The sequence below is a fragment of the Chlamydotis macqueenii genome, chromosome 1 (assembly GCF_036417535.1).
Source record: "Chlamydotis macqueenii isolate bChlMac1 chromosome 1, bChlMac1.mat, whole genome shotgun sequence".
In the NCBI taxonomy this organism is placed as follows: Eukaryota; Metazoa; Chordata; class Aves; order Otidiformes; family Otididae; genus Chlamydotis; species Chlamydotis macqueenii.
Genome location: NC_141556.1, coordinates 61,181,341 through 61,201,673, shown reverse-complemented (window position 1 = coordinate 61,201,673; position 20,333 = coordinate 61,181,341). Strand labels below are relative to the sequence as shown.

The window sequence follows — 20,333 nt, the reverse complement described above, 5'->3', positions numbered from 1 at the left end:
TGTTAATTCCCTGGCATAACAGCAACAAGAGTACATACTGTTTTCATTTTGACAAATTTTCCAACTCTGGTGCCTTCCTACCCCATCTCAGCAGCAAAAGGTCAGGCAGGGTCCAGCGCTGCTGTAGCCATGGGCTGCACCACAGAGTGCAGGGGGGATCTGTTTTCCAGGACTAAGAAAAGCAGTGAACACATCTCAGGATGAGGGTGCTGTAAATGCACTTACCACCAGACTGTGTGCACGCTTGTGCTCCGTTGCGTTGGCTTCAAAGCAAAGCCCTGGACACTTTGTGAAGAGCTTTTAAGCAGCGTGTATCAAGACGTTTGGAGACAAAAAAAAAGGTTTCTCTTTTAGCATAGGAATAATTTTATTCAGCCAGCTAATGAACTGTTCTATTTAGGCAGTAATCTACTTTTCTATGAATGTGTATAATAAGCAAAAAGGCATTAAGAGTTTCCCAGCTGCCTGACTTACTGGTGCCTGTGCTTTCTTTGCAGTTGTCCAACACAGCAATTCTCCATCAGATTAGACGAGACCAAGTGACAGACACCTGCCGAGCAAACAGCGTCTCTAGCAGGAAGCGCCGCGTGCTGACACCCAACGATCTCAAACACCTGGTCGTGGATGAAGATCATGAAATGATCTATTGCTATGTTCCCAAAGTGGCCTGCACAAACTGGAAGAGAGTCATGATGGTTTTGACGGGAAGAGGCAAGTACAGCGATCCGATGGAAATCCCAGCCAATGAAGCCCATGTGTCTTCGAACCTGAAGACCCTAAACCAGTACAGCATCCCAGAGATCAACCACCGCTTGAAAAACTACATGAAGTTCCTCTTTGTTCGCGAGCCTTTCGAGAGACTGGTGTCAGCCTACAGGAACAAGTTCACCCAAAAGTACAACACTTCCTTCCACAAGCGATACGGCACCAAAATCGTGAGGCGCCAGAGGAAAAATGCAACCCAGGAAGCTCTGCGTAAAGGCGATGACGTGAAATTTGAAGAGTTTGTGGCCTATCTCATTGACCCGCACACCCAAAGAGAAGAGCCCTTCAACGAGCACTGGCAGACTGTGTACTCCCTCTGCCACCCTTGCCACATCCACTACGACCTCATAGGAAAATACGAAACGCTCGAAGAAGATTCGAATTACATTCTCCAGCTGGCGGGAGTAGGCAACTACCTGAAGTTCCCCACCTATGCAAAGTCTACGAGAACTACTGACGAAATGACCACAGAGTTCTTCCAGAACATCAGCTCTGAGCACCAAACGCAGCTGTATGAAGTCTACAAACTTGATTTTTTAATGTTCAATTACTCAGTGCCAAGCTACCTGAAATTGGAATGAGGGACGGGTTCGGGGGAGAGAGGGGAGAGAAAGCCTGTTTTATTTAAGATTTTTATTTGTCATAATAAATATGGAGAATGGGTTATTTTGTAAATTAATATTTTCTTTTTTTGAATGATGCTGCGAGCAGCACAGTCAAAATTATTTAAATCAACTGTAAGAAAGGACAGCTCTCTTTGCAGGGTAACAGGATTGTGACGATCTAGCTGTAGAAATGAATAATACTGCTACACTGTTTAAAAAAGTGTTAATTGTGTTCTGGTGAATTTCATTGATCTTGCATTCCTCCAATTCTAATTAATGTTATTTATACTTATTTAAGACATGGTCTCTTGGTAGGTGTCACTTCAGCAGCAGAGATAAGATAATATTTGGACAACCGGAATCTGTTTTTGTGCTTTCCTCCGTTGAGCTTGTCTCTGGGTAATAATACTCTTCCGTGAGCCGTTGATGCAGGTAAATACGGGAGTGGTTCTTGATACTACAGGCTTTGAGAAGAGTGGTGGAAATAATTTCTTCAGAAAGTGATATTGTATTTAAGCATACAAAAAAAAAAAATCTATCTTTCTAGCCCTGAATAGGAAAAGTAAAACAGATTTTGATAGATTCATGATATCTAAAACCCATGACTCAAAGAAATGTGAATGTATTCCTTGGGAAGAGAAACCAGGAACTTTTTATAAGTCTCAACTTAATGAGTTTATCAAGAATATGACCAGTCCCATTGTCTTTTAATTTGAAGCTTGCCAGCTTAAATAAATGCAGATTTGCAGATGGTCCATCAGAAAAAAAAAAAAATCAGCGTTTTGAAAGTGACTGTAGAGGTTTTTGAATGCCCAAAGCAATTGGCATTCACTTACTTCATATCCAGGATGGGTCCCTGGAAAGCCGCTGCAAGTCATGCCTCCCTAACTGGTCTTAAGTTGGACAACCAAAATTGGCTCAAAAGACACCGGTCATGATACGTTGCTATAAAGGATATGGGCACATCATTTGAAAGGTCAGAAAGTCATCTTTGTGTTGATCTCTGAGCTTGCAAGGCAATAAAAAAGGTCTCATATTCCTACATGCCGGTTTATTGGCTTTTTCCCAGGGGGCAAGGGGAGTCTTGTTTTAGTTGATGCTTAAATACCATTGACAGGGACATTTCTGATTTCCAGTGGGTTAGTATTTCATCTAAGTCAGCTCTAGTGTGAGACTGTGACCTTTTTACTTAAGGTGAATGTCTCAGTAGCAGTTGCTTTGCGTGTAACAGCTTGTTGGGATGGCAGGTTGTACCAGGCATAGCACACCGAGCAGTTGGTTTTGGGCAAGCAAGTAGTAATCTACTTACAGCAAATAAGTAATGAAAAATGAGATTTCAGTGTGGCTCTGTTAGCAAGCTACTGAGCAGAACTACAGGCTTCTCTAAATGTTTCCTTTGGTTTGATGCAGGTGAGATGTACGGCCAAGCGGGCGGCAGGTGCCCGCCTGGGGAATGGTCCGTAGCCACCTCAAGCGTCTCGTCCTGGGCCGGCAGCGCCGGCAGCCAGCTGATGGGCAGGACGAGGCAGAGGCTTAAAGCTGAGGCATTTGTTGGAACCTAAAATCTGTTTTAAAGTTGAATGTTTCTTAAAATGGGGTTTTGACTCGTCTGCCTGTCAATCTTATGATCAAACTCAACCCTTCTAAAAATTAGTGAGGATTTAAATAAACTCAGCTGAAGGCAGAGCTGTTTTAACAGTATCAGAGCCAGCTCCTGAAAATGTTGTATTGTACAGTAGCCAAATTACATCCCCTGAATTGCATTAGTCTGCAGGATAGATACGTGGTTAAAGAAGAAAAATAGGTTCCGTCTTATTGTATGAAAATAAGTTGCTGAATAAATCTCAGCGAAAAACAAATTAACATAACAAACAGCAGCTGAAGTCCTTTCACAATTGGATTTGTTCTTAGCCAGGATTCAGGTCATTATTTTTTTCTGTCATACCCTACAAATAAATCTCTCATCCGTTCTGGAACAGCCACGGTTTTCATAACCCAGGTCCTACTTGCAACCCGAAGCGCTGACCCAGTGGCTAGTGAGGAGCTGGCTGGCTGTGCCTGAATTCCGGAGCGGTTGTCGATGGCTGGCTGGTGTTCGACTTGAAAGCAGTTTTGTCTCATTTAGAGTATGTGGAGCTGTCGCAAGTGCCTATCACAGTGTGCCCTGGCTTTCTTTTGTTCGTACTTCAATGGTTATATATTTGTTCAAAGAAAAAAAGAATCTGGCTGAGGGTAGATTCCCCCCTCTCCTCCCCCAGTATTTCCTGCAAGCTATTTGTGTGCTTGTTTGGTCTTGTATCCAACAGCGCTAATATTTCAGTCCAATTTTTTCATCAGTTAGCTGTTAATCGACTCCAACAGAATGTGACGTGAATGTTTTCATTTAAGAAAAAAGTTGCTTCAGAAAGAAAGTATTTTTTAAATGGGGTGTGCTCCCCCCTTTCTTTTTGTACTTCTCCCCGGCATCACCGCGGTTTTATCTGTTCTGAAATGTTCTCTTTAGTTTCACTGCTTTGCAGACACCAAAAACCCTATTTGACAGCTATGATAGAAAAGCTTTAGGTGAGAAACATGTTCAGGAGATCTGAGGGGTGAGTGCTGCTCAAGCCAGGATTTTTGGCAGCAGCTTTGGGTCCGATTACCCAAGTTCTGCCTCCTCACAGAGGGCTGCCCTACGGGCAGATGCTCAGCACTGAGATGGCTTTTATGTGGTCTTAAGCGGATACTTAAAAGTCACTTGCTTTTTAAAAACCTTGACCCCAAACTACTACAAACTGTCCGTTTAGTGTGTGATATCTATTTTGAGGTGCTGCAAATGGGCTCTACATCAGTGTTTAAAATGAACAGCTGACATGCTGGATATGATCGTGGCCTGTGCGGTCAGCACGAAGCCCTCACCAGGTCAGAGGAGGACCACAAATGTTAAGGAACAGCCTCTTTTTTTTCTGTCTATTGGGTGTGTTGCTTTGACTGAGCCAAAAAAAAAAAAAAAAATCTCTTTCCCCTGTACCCACACAGGAGGGTGTGCGGGGTCATTCCTCCTCATCTCAGCGAGCTGGCAGCCACTACCTGTAGCGCAGGGGCAGCTGAGGAACTGGGTTGGTTTTACCCTCACCTCTTCACTGGGTTTCCCAGCCAGCAGAATGGAGGGGCTGGTCTGTTCCCGAGCCCTGCTTTCTTCCTAGGGTTATTTCTGCTGTGGCCACAGTGGGTCCTGTGAGGTGAACAGGAAAATCTGCAGCCACAGCAAAATGCAAAATACAGATGTGCCCGTGGGGCTGCGAGGGCCACCCAGGGAGCTGCTGGTGTAGAAGGATGTGCATGACTTACCATCGAACAGTGGTGAGCGCAGCGATGACCCAGCAGGGAAGGTCCCACTCCCCACTTCTGTCCCCAGCCCCCTGAAAGCCACTGGGCTCAAAGAGCGGTGAACCCTGTCTCTGAGTAGCCAGTGCCTCCCCATTGTTTGGCAGGGCCAGCACAGAGCCCAACAGCACCCACAGCTCCTTACCTGGCGCGATACCCACAGCCAGGGGTCCATTCCCTGCAGATGGCCCTGAGCACCTTAACCTGGAGCCCAGGCTGGATTTGACCCATCTGAACCTGGTGGTGACTCCTGGGCGGTGGGAGGCCCCCCACCCAAACCTGACTTGGTCCATGCTTCAGCCTCCTCGTAAACCATGTCCATTATCACAGAAACGTGCAAACTGCCTGAACCATGCGCTCTGTAAGACAAATGAAATAAATAATCCACAAGCAGAAGTGCTTTTAGAAGTATGTTGACCCCAGATGTTTTAGGGTTTCACTGTAGTCTGCTGCACTTTTCAGGTACAAAAAGGGACTGTCCTTACTATTACTCTTGTTACAGAGAGTGTTATTTTCTTACATGCATGCACAATACAATGTGTACGAATAATTTAACATCGATGTGGGGTTGGATTTTTTTTTTTAACCTATTTGTATGCAGTAGAAGGCTTGTTGTAGAAAAGTATCTCCTCATACCTAAATATACTGTTAATAAAGAAAAAAAGCTAAATTATACATTGCCAACACAAGTGTGAACTGCTCATGAATCTTTCCTTAAAAAAAGCCATTCAAGCCTGATTATTTTTCTAAGTAACTTCAATTAAATTGAAGAAAGAAAGTTGCTCTCTGTGTGCTTTATTTCTGGTTCATGCTTACAGGGCTGAGGGTGGAATTTTTGTCTGCATAGCTTTGCTTTCTCCCAAGGATTATTGTGGCAGGACAAGCAGAAGACTCAAAATTATCTACTGCTACAAAGCAGGAAAGCTGAAGTCATCTGACAACATCCCTCTTGCTCCCTTCCTTCCCAAGTTTCTAGCCAGCAAGGATGAGGACTGTCAATTTAAGACCTGTTGCGTGCCCAGAAACATTGTCCCACCTCAAGCAAGGGTGTTTTAGGAGTCAGTCAGTCAGTCGTAGACTGCTATTAGATTCCTAGTTAGCCATGCCGTCACCAGACTAAATAAGGCCAGATCCCTCGACATCTCCTTGTAGGTGATGCGCTTTAGGTCACTGAATATCTTGCTATTCCATCACTTTAACGTCTCCAGCTTCTTAACATCCCTCTTGAATTGAGGACGGTCCCCAAACTGGATGCCATATTTTGGGTGCAGCACAGCCAGTGGCAAACAGGCCATTTAATCTGCCAGCCCCACTCTTTCCAAGGCAACCATTATTCACAATGAGAGCAGAAACAAACAGAAAATAGGAAATCTGCTCAGTAGGTGTTATAGCACATGGTGGGGCACTGGCTTCTGTAGAGCCCAAACCCATTCCCACCTCAAACGCCCCAGCACCCTGCACTCCCTAATTAACGGGCAGAGTTGCAGCACAGCTTCCTGAAATCACAGCCTGGCTGTGTGGCATGAAGAAAACAAACTTCACATTGCACAACATCGGTGATTTGTTTCCTCTACAATCTCAGTCGGAGAGGGAGATAATTAAGAAGGTCTTGAGAAACTCTTGATCTAAGTGAGCGATTAGCCTGGCTCCAGCCACTGCGCTGATTGCTCTGCCTCCCTCGGCAGCTTGGCAGGGCCAGGATTACGGATGCTTCAAAGCGATGCAGTCCTCTTCTGGCAGGACCTGGATCTAAGCAAGCCACTACACCACCCTGAGAGAGTCCATCGGCTTCAGTAGCATACGTGCTCACAAAGATGAACCGCAGTGTCATGCAGAAATAAGGGCCAGGAGAAATCCTCCAGCCACATTGGGGCACGCCAGGGGACCAAGCCCAGGCAAGCGGGGGGCAGCAGCTGGAGAGCTCAGCCGGGGACAGGATGAGCTGGGGAGGCTTGAGAGGGTTGATATCACGTGCACACAAAAATGGAAAGTTCCATTTTTTGGGTAATGGGGTAAGAAATGTCCTCTCTGCACAGTTCTCGAGGGCACAGCTTTTGGGCAAATTTTTTTGTTACTTGTGAGATAGCAAAGACAACCCCAATCCCTGACAGTGCCACAGAGACTGACAAAATTTGATTTGCTCCTGTGGAAGGAAGCACAAGGATTTGTCTTTTTGGCAAGCCTCAATTTTTCCATTAAATAATAAAAAATTTTACAAAATCCCTTCCCATTCATACCCAGTGGCTGCTCACCGGTCCAGACCATGGGCTGCTGGTGTAGGCCAGGAGAGCTGTACGCAGCAGGACCACAGCACCCCTGGGCACTGGGGAGATGAGTGTGGAGCACAGGAGGATGTGATGAAGCAGCAGGATCCTGCACAGTTGAGGTGTCCTCTCACTGGGGGAAGTGACAAAATCATGCAAATAAGCTCAGCAGTGATGAGGCAAGGTTTGAAGAAAGCCTGTGCCTGTGATCATAACGTGCTTTCTGTGCAGGCATGAGCTCCACCACTTCCCAACCTTTGTTTGGATGCAAATACATTCCATTTAATTCTATCATAATTAAAAAAAAAATAAAAATCTGGAAAGGAAGAAAGAAAAAAATTAAACAAAGGCAGCCAGCAGGAGAATGAAAACTGGAGCATATGCTCCCTGATCAGCAGTGCCATGCTTTTCTCACCAGCCGTGATACACATCATCACGTACAATACTCCTGATGTCACACAAAAATATCTTGCTTTTCCCAGTTGCACTTACAACTTTGCCAAAGGTTGACAATTTTGAAAAATTAGAGTTTGGTCTTATTCTTTGGTGCGCTGAAGGACAACATATCCAAAAGCCACCTCTCCAAATTGCATGCAAATCAGTTTTTTTAAAAAGCTGTGTTAAAAGAGAAAAATCAACAGTATTTTTCGCTACTGAAATGGTGAATAGCAGCCCTTTCCCCTCGTTGCTCGAGATGTTGCTCTCCTGGAGTGCTCATGGTGAGATTCAACTCACTGTCACTGAAATGGGTTCTGTTGGCTAAGTCAGAGGCATTGAGGACTGAGAGTAGTGAGTTATTCATGGAGAAAAAAAAAAAAAAAAAGAAATTAGTTTAATTCATTTATAAGTTGCTAAAATTACATTTTGCCAATATTTTAAGAACATTACTGACTTTGACATTGAAATTAATTCCTCTGACCCTATTTTTTTTACTAAAAGCAGACCTGAGATAACATTTCCTTAGGTGTTCTGTAGTATATGCATCCTCCTAGAATGCAACAAATGTACAGAGTATTTTGGCAAAGGAGACAAGGCTTTTCAAGTAAAATTATGTGGGTTTGAAAAACCTCATTTCAGTTAGGGTTTTTAATTAAAAGCCAAACAAACAGCAAAGCTGTTTTCCTCAGTAAGAGAAAAATCAATCCAAAAGTTTATGCCATCATTTCTGTTTTTTTACTAATACATAAAGCTGTCAGGGTAACACACAGCTGAATAATAACAGTTAAGCCATTAGGCTTCGGTTTATTCTAAAAACTAGAATTATACTGTGGCAATTCATGACTCTTTAGCTCGCAAGAGGTCTCCGTGCTGTACGCAGGTATTTGCAGCCCTACATCAAGTCAAAATCTGCAACCCACAACAGGCCCCAATTTCCTCTAAAAGCTTCTCCAAAGACGGGGTTTGGGCATGGCCTAAGCCTTCCTTAGGCTCAATTTAATCAGACTTATCTTCGCAGATAACTGTTCTAGCTAAAACAGGTTTAGTTTTATGTCTGAAGCAGAGGTGTTAGGTTTGTGGGTTTGGGTTTTTTTTTAAAGTGATTGCTTGCTTCATTTATGCAATCAATCACTGCGTTTGGTTGGGTTTTTTTAACCTTTTTTTTTTTTACTTTTGAAAGAGATACATGTGGGGAAAAAAGGTAAAATCAGAGCAAGCAGCTATGCTATGGAGTGGCAAGCACTGTTTGCAGAGGCGGCCAAGTAAATGCTGAGACATTCATTCAAGAAAAACAAAATATTTCCCTTCCTGGAATTATAGCTATATGTGACTTATTAAGAAATTTGCCTGCAGTCATATGGAAAGACATAACAATTCAGCTATTTTGTATTAATTTTATAATGTCTTTTGCTATTTTATCATTAAAATGTTACTGCTGTGTGTGCAATACAATTTTACATACAAAATGTATAATTCCTACAGCAGATGCTTTTAAGCCTCCCTTTGTCACTTATGAAAATTTCAACAATTAAATGCACAATTTTTTTTTTTTTTTTTTAAAAAACCCTCTTAAAGCCAAGAGTGCAGGGATTAGAAAGGGAAACAGCTGAGTGCAATTCAGGTGAGAAACTAAGTCTGTGTAACTACAAAAAGGAATGCAAGAAGGGAGGAAATCTAAGATGGAAAGTCTCAGTTTGGGGAGTCTCCTTATAGAATCATAACATCATTTAGGTTGGAAAAGACCTTTACGATCATTGAGTCCAAGATATTAAAGAATTAAATTTGAGGAAAGTGTTTAAGAACACAGTGAGGTGAGTAATCTTGCTTTGCCTAATGTAGTATGTTTCAGGTTACCTGGCAAATCTTTGCCAGGGGTATTGGAAGCTAATTAAAAACTATGAATGACTCACATACAATGTTAATGAGGATTTCCATGCTGGGAAATGCAGCCGGAGAATACATAAGCTCCGTCCCAGTTCTGAAGCAAGGAGTTGCACAGTTTGCAGTGTCTGCATTCCAATCGCATTTTTCACAAGTATAAAGATGTCAGATGGAATTTGACCATTTGAGCATTTGAGTGACCACTTCTGAAATAATTAACTGATTTCAGTTTTCAGACATTTTGTCCTTGGTTTTGAACAGCAGAGGCTCCATCTGAAGCCCTTAGGAATGGTGTGCCCTCCATGTTGGAGCAAGTCCAGAGGAGGCCATGAAGATGATCAGAGGGCTGGAGCACCTCTCCTGTGAGGACAGGCTGAGAGAGTTGGGGCTGCTCAGCCTGGAGAAGAGGAGGCTCCGGGGAGACCTGATAGCGGCCTTCCAGTACCTCAAGGGGGCCTACAGGGAAGATGGGGAGAGGCTGTTCAGTACGGCCTGTTGTGATAGGACGAGGGGTAATAGTTTTATACTAGAAGGAAGTAGATTCAGACTGGACACAAGGAAAAAGTTTTTTACACTGAGGGTGGCGAAACACTGGCACAGGTTTCCCAGAGAGGTGGTGGATGCCTCATCCCTGGAAACATTCAAGGCCAGGTTGGATGGGGCTCTGAGCAACCTGATCTGGTTGAAGATGTCCCTGCTTCTTGCAGGGGGGTTGGACTAGGTGACCTTTGAAGGTCCCTTCCAATCCGAACCATTCTAGGATTCTATGATCCTATACCTTAAAGCAGAATAAGGCTGCAATCAGCTGTTCGCTCACAGGTGTTGTCATAGTCCCTGTGATGGGTATTACTTTTAACTCCTCCTTTATTATCAAATTACCATGCAAAGTGAGCTTTTGAGGTGCACAGAGATTTCCAGCTGAAGACAGAGATATTAGCGTTCCCTCTAGCAGGACTTTTCAGTAGATGTATTCAACCAGGTGTGCTCCTTCTTCCGAGTAAAATAACGTGCTCACATTTTTCCTTCGATCAAATAAAAAGCCTCAGGATAATTAGCTGAAGAGATGATGGTGATAGCTAATGGTTTCCTTCTGCATCAGAGATCTTGCTGATGGGATCTGGATATACGTCATGATAGACGTGACTTGAATGCTGCTGCATGCTGCACTGCCTGACACTTCCCCTCTTCTTGGAGGCTGTCAGACAGATGAGAAACATCCTAAACCTGGGCATCCTGAACCACCCATCACCCGCAGTGGTTGACTTCTATCAAGTAACCATCAGTCTGCCATGCAGAGCAATTGTGACTCCCTGTAGTTTTTGGCCTGAACTTAAAAATTTTATATGAAGACCATTAAATCTGTTGTGGGTTGTTGACTATGAATTCCAGGCCGTATCTCCCATCTCATGACAGGAATTAAATTGGTGTCAGGACTACGACCATTGGCACCCCTCTGTAGACCTGAGAGGGAAGTACACAGACGTCCTCCTAACTCCGTGGCAACCCAGGCTAGTTAGCGAGCTCACTTGACACAACAAACCCTCCTGTTCCTGATGCGAGGGCTCGTGTTGGAAAAGGGTCTCCAGATTATCTAGGGACTTTCAGAGGCTGCCTGCAAACAGGGGACTGCTGCCCTCAGAGCACGCAGAGGATGCATGCTCTTGCTTAGTCCACAGGGCTGTAAGCCATACCCTCCTAAAAGCAGGAGAAATACAGAAAAAAAAAAAAAAATCTTCTGTTATGTGTGGCAGGAGATTTCTATATAGGTATGAACAGGATGAAATGGATTACAAGGCTTGGTCCTTACCTAGCAGGAGACTTGACCATGAACATATGTGAGGGATACATACAGCCATGACACGGTCAAGGTAGCAGGGATCTGCAGGTATTCTGTGGCTCTGAAAAAAATCAGATGACAAAAAATGAGCTTACGCTGAACACCTCACTTCAATAATATGCCAGAAAACTGGGTGCAATATTGTTAGAGATGAATGAGCATCAACAATCAGAAAGGTGAACAGGTACTGGTTTTGTCTCATGAATACATGTTGTGAGGCTTCCTGTGGTAATAGGATGTTTTTCTGCTGCTTGTAATGAGTGCTAAAAATGGTCAGGTTTGTTTCTCTTAGTGCCAGTCTGAAAGCTATACATAGTCCAGACATATGTATGCATTAATCTGCACTTTAAGTGCAGCTTCTATATCTATTAAACATTCATGTAATGCAGTAATCTCAAGTTGGAACAACTTTAAAATATTTACAGGTCTTAATAAATGTTTAAAATTTTTATAGCAAATAGCAGTACTGGACTGCCTTTGAACCTATGGACATCCTAGGCCTCTAGTAAGACATGACAATAGGGAGAACATGGATTGCAGAGGTATCTGCAAGTTCCCATCCCATATGAAGTCAACAAGGTAAAGGAGAACCTCAGCAGATGGTTGCAACACCTTGCATGGGGCCGAGCGAAGGCCCATGGAGCAGAGAGGGGGTAGCTCAGTAAATACCTTTGGGTGGGTTAGAGGAACTCTTGCACAAACAGCTTTTCTTTCCCAAAAGTTTCAGTGAAGTCTTACGATGTACCAGCAATGCAGTGGGTGTCTCAGTGACGGCTCCTCCAGCTATAGAGCTGTCTGAGGTGAAGAACCCGCCCCAGCCAGTACTGCGTGTTCAGCACAGTGCAAATCCTATATAGTGCCATGTTCTGTTCAATGCCAAGACTTTGCTCACAGCAAGGGATTTCGTTCTCTCTAAGGGGCAAATGTCATCATAGCTCATGTCAGCCTCATGCACAGAGCACATAACCAGACATGGTGTTGAACAGAGCCAGGTTTCATGCTCTTTGGCACGGTAACCTTAAAGTGCTTTTAAAAAAGTCTTTAAAAAAAGATGAATTGGCTTTCTCATGTGGGAATAGAGCAAAGGCCAGCTGGAAATGAAACCTAGGAATGAGCACATCTTTTTATATCTGAATTCACAGCATTTTAGATCTTTAATTTTGCATAAATGACGTGTGAGTTTTGTAAGGGTTTTTTGTTCAAAGGCTTTAATGTTTTCAGTTACGGGGGGACCACAATTTCCATACATATGTGACAGACTTGTGCTACCATAGTATGGAGTAGCCTTAATGGATTGCCAATGGAAGCAGCAATGGCAATCTCAAAGCATTAAGATGAAATGAATGAAACAGAGAGGAGCAGTCAGTCAGTCTTCATGCATTAGATAAATACAGAGCTTGCTTACATCTCAAAATCATCTTTGCTGTTGTCCACAAATTCAGATGATCTCGGTACCCAAGCTGATCTCAGTTACCCAGTGTGATCAAGCTTAATGAGCTAACTTCTCCTTTGGCAATGCTCCAAACTCCAGAGATATTCTTCTATTTTAAGAGGAGGCTCAGGGGAGACCTTATAGCAGTCTTCCAGTACCTCAAGGGGGCCTACAGGAAAGACAGGGAGAGACTTCTCTCTAAACTAGAGAGACATGGGTTTGATGGACGGACCACTCGGTGGATAAGGAGTTGGCTGGATGGCCGCACTCAGAGAGTGGTGGTCAACTGCTCAATGTCCATGTGGAGACCGGTCATGAGTGGCGTCCCTCAGGGGTCCGTGCTGGGCCCGGCCCTGTTCAACATCTTTGTCGGCGACATGGACAGTGGGATAGAGTGCACCCTCAGCAAGTTTGCCGATGACACCAAGTTGTGTGGTGCCGTTGACACGCTGGAAGGGAGGGACGCCATCCAGAGGGACCTTGACAGGCTGGAGAGGTGGGCCCATGCCAACCTCATGAAGTTCAACCAGGCCAAGTGCAAGGTCCTGCACCTGGGTCATGGCAATCCCAGGTACAAATACAGGCTGGGCGGGGAATGGATTGAGAGCAACCCTGAGGAGAAGGACTTGGGAGTGCTGGTGGATGAGAAGCTTAACATGAGCAGGCAATGCGCCCTTGCGGCCCAGAAGGCCAGCTACATCCTGGGCTGCATCAAGAGAAGCGTGGCCAGCAGGTCGAGGGAGGTGATTCTCCCCCTCTACTCTGCCCTGGTGAGACCACACCCAGAGTACTGTGTCCAGTTCTGGAGCCCCCAACACAAGAAGGACATGGACCAGCTGGAGAAGGTCCAGAGGAGGGCCACGAACATGATAAGAGGGCTGGAGTACCTCTCTTATGAGGACAGGCTGAGAGAGTTGGGGGCTGTTCAGCCTGGAGAGGAGGAGACCTGATAGCGGTCTTCCAGTACCTCAAGGGGGCCTACAAGAAAGATGGGGAAAGGCTGTTTAGTAGGGCCTGTTGCAATAGGATGAGGGGTAATGGTTTTAAAATAGAGGGGGGTAGATTTAGATTGGAAATTAGGAAAAATTTTTTTACGATGCGAGTTATAGAACACTGGAACAGGTTGCCCAGAAAGGTGCTGGATGCCCCATCCCTGGAAACGTTCAAGGCCAGGCTGGATGAGGCTCTGAGCAACCTGATCTAGTTAGGGATGTCCCTGCTTCTTGCAGGGGGGTTGGACTAGATGACCTTTGAAGGTTCCTTCCATGGAACCATATGATTCTATGGTTCTATAAGTGAAAGCTACCATTCATCTCCCTAGAACTAGAATTAATGAGAGATGTCTAAATTTTCCTATGTAATGAGTAAAAATTGGTTCAGTCTTCAAAACAATTGAGATGAAGCATGTTCTAAAGTTATGCCAGAATCCTGGATACTGTAAGAGAACAAAATAATTGCTTGTGTCAGCACAGGGAAAAACACCTGCTCCAAAACCAAACAGCAAAAAAAGGGCTGCAGCTGATCTAAAGCTAACCATAGTATAAGGATAGGAAAGTAGTGGATGATTGCTTCCCAAGTATTATTGCTCGTAATTTTTGGGAAACTATTTAGAATGTCAAATTTATTAAAATGCTGTTCTACTGGAGACAGGATGTTGCAACAACTCCATTAATCAAAACCAGGAGATGACAGAAAAAATTAGTAAACAGACAAAATCCTTTTCAGATTCTGTTCATAGTAAAAATTCAAATGGAAATCTGAGAACTTCGAGATACTGAATCTCAGTGAACTATTCAGAAGTCAATTACTCCCAAAGACGTCTACCACATAATTCATTCAGGACCATACTTCACTTGCAAAAAAGCAGATTGAAAATTATTCAAGGAAAGCATTTCCTTGACCTCTGAAGCCTTTTAGCAACTCTTGAAGAGGAAACAATCTCCCAAAAGAGCAAGTTGAAGAATGCTAAGTAAAGGAAGAAGCAAATTTCAAGTACATTCTGAAATGAGAAATCAAAGCATAAACAGAGCATACAATAAACTATCCTGCATATTATATAAACAACTAGCAGGACTTGAAATCAAATTAAATTTTTAGCTGCAGGGAAAGTGAAGTCCATCTCCAGCCCTGCCAATGCTGAATGACTAAGGGGTACAGTGCTGCTCTTGGGTACCATCTCAGAATATGGCAATCTGGTATATTTACTAAACATGTTGGTTCTTAGCTTTAATCATGAATTATTTATATTTTGTTAATACTAGATTCCCTAGAGTATCCATGCACAGTATGCATGATGATGAAATTTTCACTGCACTTAACAGAAAGACTTTCCTTTCTGACTATCAGAATGAGGATTCAACGACAAAACACACCTCTTCACTAGTTCTTCATCCCCACCTTTATATACAGAAAGCTGATTTTTTTAACTTTAAGTACGTATGGGAAAATGATAATCCAAAAGGTAACTGAACAACAGACTGACTTGATTAGGAAGGGATTAGAGAACACAATCAAATCAATGTATTGGGCCACAGAAAACCTAGCCAAAAATAAAAGAAAAATCCTACTAAGAGACTTCATGTTGCTTCCAGTGCCTTCAGTACCGTTTTCAAACATGGTCTTACTATTTTTAAAGCAGATGATAATTCAATTACCATATTCTATTGCCATTTTCTGCACCTATAGACACTATCTCCTTCGCAATAGCCATTTTACTATTATAATAATATGGAATTTCAAGCACTTCACTTCACAGAGTGCTTATACTACTGTTTTCTGGTGTGTATTCTAGGTTATTCTTGGACTTAAGAGAGCTTTTTGTGACGCTCAGAACTGAAGTGAAATAGCAAATCCATTAAAAAGATGATAGGTCTTATTTTGAGTCCTGATTCTGCAAACTACTCTGCATTTATAAAGCCTTAATCCTCATGCCATTTTAATCTTTTTATAAGAAAAGTCTAATTCTGTTCACAAATTGTAAAAAGAAGTTAAATTAATTTGCTGCTCACCAGTTTCTCATCAGCATTCTAAAAGCCCCAGTGAAATTAAGGTATTAAACACAGGAGTGGAAGAGGATATTGCAAATTTAAGCATCACAGATCGAGGCAAGATGTACAGTGACGCTATAAAACTCAAAATATTGATCTAAATACATTAAAAGAAAACTACTCTCCTATATCAAACAGCATGATAAAGCTGCGGAACTATCCGGGCTATATAATCACCCTAAAAATAGGCTGGAGTCATTCAGTAAGTCACCAGAATGCAAAGATCATTTCAAAGCATTATACAGAAAAAGAAAATAAAACACCTATGAAATGCTTCTGACTCCAAATTTTAGAGCTGTATTTGTAGTTGTAGTTTAACAAATGTGATTGTCTGCTTGCATGCATGCTCATAAGACAATTGAGATGGTCACAGAATGGCAAATGATACACATTTCAAATAACCTGTTCCTACTTCTATTTACCTTAGAGATATTTTTGAAGAAGAGAAAAAAAAAAGAGATGAAAGCCAAACAAGATGGTCAGGCACTGGAACAGGCTGCCCAAGGAAGTGGTGGAGCCACCATCCCTGGAGGTGTTCAAAGAACGTGTAGATGAGGCACTCCAGGACACGGTTTAGTGGTGGTGTTAGGTTGATAGTTGGACTTGATGATCTTGGAGATCTTTTCAAACCTTAAAGATTCTATGATTCCAAGATGCAAATGGCCAAACAAGAGCACTCCAACAGTTACTTAGCATCACGTTACAGAAAGTAACTCATAAAAGCAACTGGAGCTTCTGGCTGGTCTAGCTCACCAGCAAAATGAAAATGGTACAAGAAGTAGCAGGAGGAGCTTTAAGATGACCTGCAGCTTAAATGAGGTGAATAAGCCAAGATGAGAAAGAGTCAAATAACAAAAAATGCTACATGCTGACACAAAAGCAAATAGGTGTGAATCAGCCCTAGCCCTAATTAGGCTAGAAATTACAAAGGAAGGTATGAAAGAATCTTCTAGCAGGTGGAGGGAAGGAAAACACTTAATGAATTTTAATACAAAAAGCGATCATTTTATCTGCAAGATTATAAAATATGTCTGCTTTGACAGCAAGGGACAGAACAGCATCTCAGGATGTCCCTTTCAATTGTATGCTTTGAGCAGTACAAAAAGCACACAATTTATCTCTAATAGAATTTTTGGCAACATTTCTTACCCACACATACAGTGAAGTAATTGACTATTACTGGGATGTGTTTAAAAAATCAAGTTGGTGGAATGCTGTGGAGAGGTTGCCTTGACTATAGCTAAAATTCGTTTAGGGAGTACAGCTTTTGACTGTATGATAGATTCTCTGGTAGCCAAGTACTCTTTTACTCCTTCCCTTGTAGCACCTTAATGCAGTGGAATAATATTGCCCCCAAAACTTGGTGGTAAGAGCTTTTTACCTTCATAACACTAGGTAGCAGAGTTAGCACACTCCGTAGGTTTTTTTTAAACGGCCCTTCCACATCATAGATTATCTACTCTTGCTCTTCCAGATGCCAAGGTTTTCTCTGCTTTATCAATGTCATACATCTCTTCCCGCTCAACCTGCTGTTTAACCATATCTTACTGAGAGCATTCATTTTTTTTCTCTCTTCCACCATTCCCCAAAGTACCTTTTTTTCCACCCCTTCACCAACTCCTTCCAACACGAGTTATATTTTCCTTCCCTTCAGGAAAACCAAGTTTGGCTGTGCCTTTTTATTCTTTTCTCCAAATAACTTCCTTCTGTTTGCTCCTCTCTCTCACAACGAATGCTGTGTGAAAGCTTGCGCCTCTTTCTTTCCCACGATATGGATTCTGCTCTCTCAACCATGCAATGAACTTTCTTCTTGAAGTACCAAATTTTCACATTACACTTTTCCATAATTTACTGTTTCCATGCCCAGATTATTCCAGTCTGTCAACATATTTCCCTTTTCAAATTTCACTGAATTTGTCCCATTTAACCCTTCTTCCCCAGTTCCGCAATCTAAACACTCACCCATTTGTCAGCAGACTGAATCAACTGTTGTTGCTTATTTACTGGGAAAATATTTAACACACTAAAGATATTGCCATGACCAAATACTACAACACCCTCACGCATCAGATAAGTACAGATCACAAGTATCTCAAGAAATTCCATTTTTTAATAACCTTGCAATCCACTAAAAAAGGACTTTAACATCCAGTAACTCTAATGAGAAAAGGGCTTGAAATGGCAGTTTAATTGATTCAAATGGCAGTTCTCTCAGAATTTAAAAAATTTGCATATACATCTGTACCAAAAAAAAAAAAAATTAGAAAAAAAAATACAAAATGAGTTGCATCTCATCCACTTTAAACAATTTAATAGGAGTATTTCCCGCAATGCTACATACAAGAAACTATTTTAAATAACATTAATACAAACTAAGAAAAGTCAGAGAACCTGAAGTTAGAAAGATTTCATCTTTCTCTCACATAATAAAAGACATAATACATATGATTCATTCAAACAAGTATATTATCATAACTGTAAGAAAAAGCTGAAATAAAAGTGTTTAAATGAGGGAGTTAAAAGTCAGGCATCTAAATCCATGTGTAGGCACTGAAGAGCTGGTTTAATTTTCAGAATTGCAAACACTTTCAACTTCCACAGAGTTTAAGGTGAGCGACACCTACAGAGTTCCCATTAACACTTATCCACATAATTAATTTAATTCATCTGAGGAGATCCATCAAATTAAAAGGGAGGATTTATATGCATAATTCACATGACTAATGTTTACAGGATTCTGACATATGCTGATATATGGATTTAGTTGTCTAATTCAAGCCTCAAAATTTAAAACTTACAATCATAACATTTTAAATATGAGTTGTTTATTTAAATATGCATCTAGGATGTATGCCATAGCCTTTAAAAACATATGCTGTGAGGAACTCCCACTAGATTTTAAAACAGAGCAATTAGTACATTTTTTCAAAGTGGCAACCAGAGTCCTCATGATGAACGTATTATTCCAAACACTGAGGTATACAAATCAGAGAAATCATTCAGAAGCAGTCATTTTCCTTATTGATCATATTACTTCCACAGTTTGAAAGCAGAAATTCAGTTTGCAGAGATTTCTGCTTAGAAATGGATGACATAGATAGCTCTGGAATTTTAGAAGTTTATGTAACTTCCCAAGTGCCTAAAAAGGAAACATAATCTTTTATACCCCAAGTTTTAATTAGGGATCAGTATTTACATTTGAATCAACACCTCTAAACACTTCATTAAAATTAGGATACTGGCCATCACAACACCATTAATATCAGTCAGTTAAACATCTTTTCAGTTGCTAAATGAAAATACACTTTCCAACACAAGGAGTTTTAATCATTCATCCATTATTATGGATCAGGTCAGTGCACGCTATTTGTCCTTACTATGCTCTTGTTCTAATAAATCACAATGGCAAAATAATTAGGTTGCTCGTTTTAGCACAAAGAAAAAGGGCTCAGTCCTGCAGACACTTTTCAAGTGTCTAATTTTATAAAAGCTGATGGTCATATTAGTATACATAAAATAAAGCTTGTGACAAAATGGTTAGACAGGGTTCAAATCACCGTAACAGTTATTATTGATATCGAGTCTGCAGTGGTCAGAGACCTACAGCACTGAACTTGCAAGATAAGAACATATCATCAACTAATCAGGTAATGTCTATGAAACTGAACTCATCTGAGGTCAATGAACCACTTCTGTGGTAAGATGAAAATATATATACGCACTTCGTTCCCGGGAGGCAAAGACAAGGCAAGCCACTGATGGGGCCTTATCTTCTTCTTCATCACCACTGATTGAGCAATTAGAGATTGTTCTGGTTTGCAATACAGGTAAGGAACTGTTCTTTTAAAAGACCACATCTTTTAAAAATTTAAGACTTGATAAAGGATTCATCTTCCCTTCATTGTGTCTACTCAGATGTTTTCAACTAGCAGCAATTCACCTTGGTTTCAGAGTAAAGGTCTCAAGTATCCTCCTAGTTCCATCCCATATTTAAAAAACCAAACCAAACTAAAATCATTAAGGCTGTTTTATATCTGTATCAACTTGATTTACTTATACCAAAAGGAACAATCACTTTGAGGACCTTCAAGTGGAATGACTGGTCTTGTCAATATTCCAGGAAAAGTCATTGTATCCGTTGGAATAATTAGTCTCCCACATCGCCATCTCTGTCACCTATGAGCCACAGAAAATGAAAACCTATAGCTAATAAGGCAGTTCCAAGGAGATCTCCCAGTGCAGTAAGATAAGGGATAGAAAAACTGTCCGGATCTTTTCCTTTTTTCCAGAAATGGTGCACCATCCAGTCAGCAATCCATAACAGAGTAAACACCTACGGAACACCAAACAAACAAAATCTGTATTATTATCCCATAAATTCTATTGAAAGGAAGTCAACAGCCAACATTCTTGTTTCCTTAGTATTAAGCACTACTGTATACAACTGCTTTCGAAAAATATAGAATCCTAGAGTCATTTAGGTTGGAAAAAACCTTTAAGATCATAAAGTCCAACCACAAACCTAACACTGCAAGTCCACCACTAAACCATGTCCCTAAGCACCACATCTACACATCTTTTAAATACCTCCAGGGATGGTGACTCAACCAGTTCCCTGGGTAGCCTGTTCCGATGCCTGACAACCTTCTCAGTGAAGAAATTTTTGTTAATATACAATCTAACCCTTCCTGGCACAAC

At 41.8% G+C, this 20,333-nt stretch overlaps 2 protein-coding genes across 3 annotated transcripts in view; one reads left to right on the top strand and one right to left on the bottom strand.

The window, feature by feature from the left end:
* CHST11 (carbohydrate sulfotransferase 11) overlaps nt 1-5,517 on the top strand; it is a 178,001-nt gene extending 172,484 nt beyond the window's left edge. For both annotated transcript variants that reach the window (XM_086754198.1, XM_086754188.1), the window contains exon 3: nt 498-5,517. In XM_086754198.1, the coding sequence (XP_086610324.1) occupies nt 498-1,346 (849 nt within the window). In that variant the 3' untranslated portion in view covers nt 1,347-5,517. The remainder of the gene's footprint in view (nt 1-497) is intronic.
* Nucleotides 5,518-17,929: 12,412 nt separating this feature from the next.
* SLC41A2 (solute carrier family 41 member 2) overlaps nt 17,930-20,333 on the bottom strand; it is a 60,594-nt gene continuing 58,190 nt past the window's right edge. Inside the window, exon 11 of the mRNA XM_086740143.1 lies at nt 17,930-19,968. Coding sequence (XP_086596269.1) covers nt 19,783-19,968 — 186 coding nt within the window. The 3' untranslated portion in view covers nt 17,930-19,782. The remainder of the gene's footprint in view (nt 19,969-20,333) is intronic.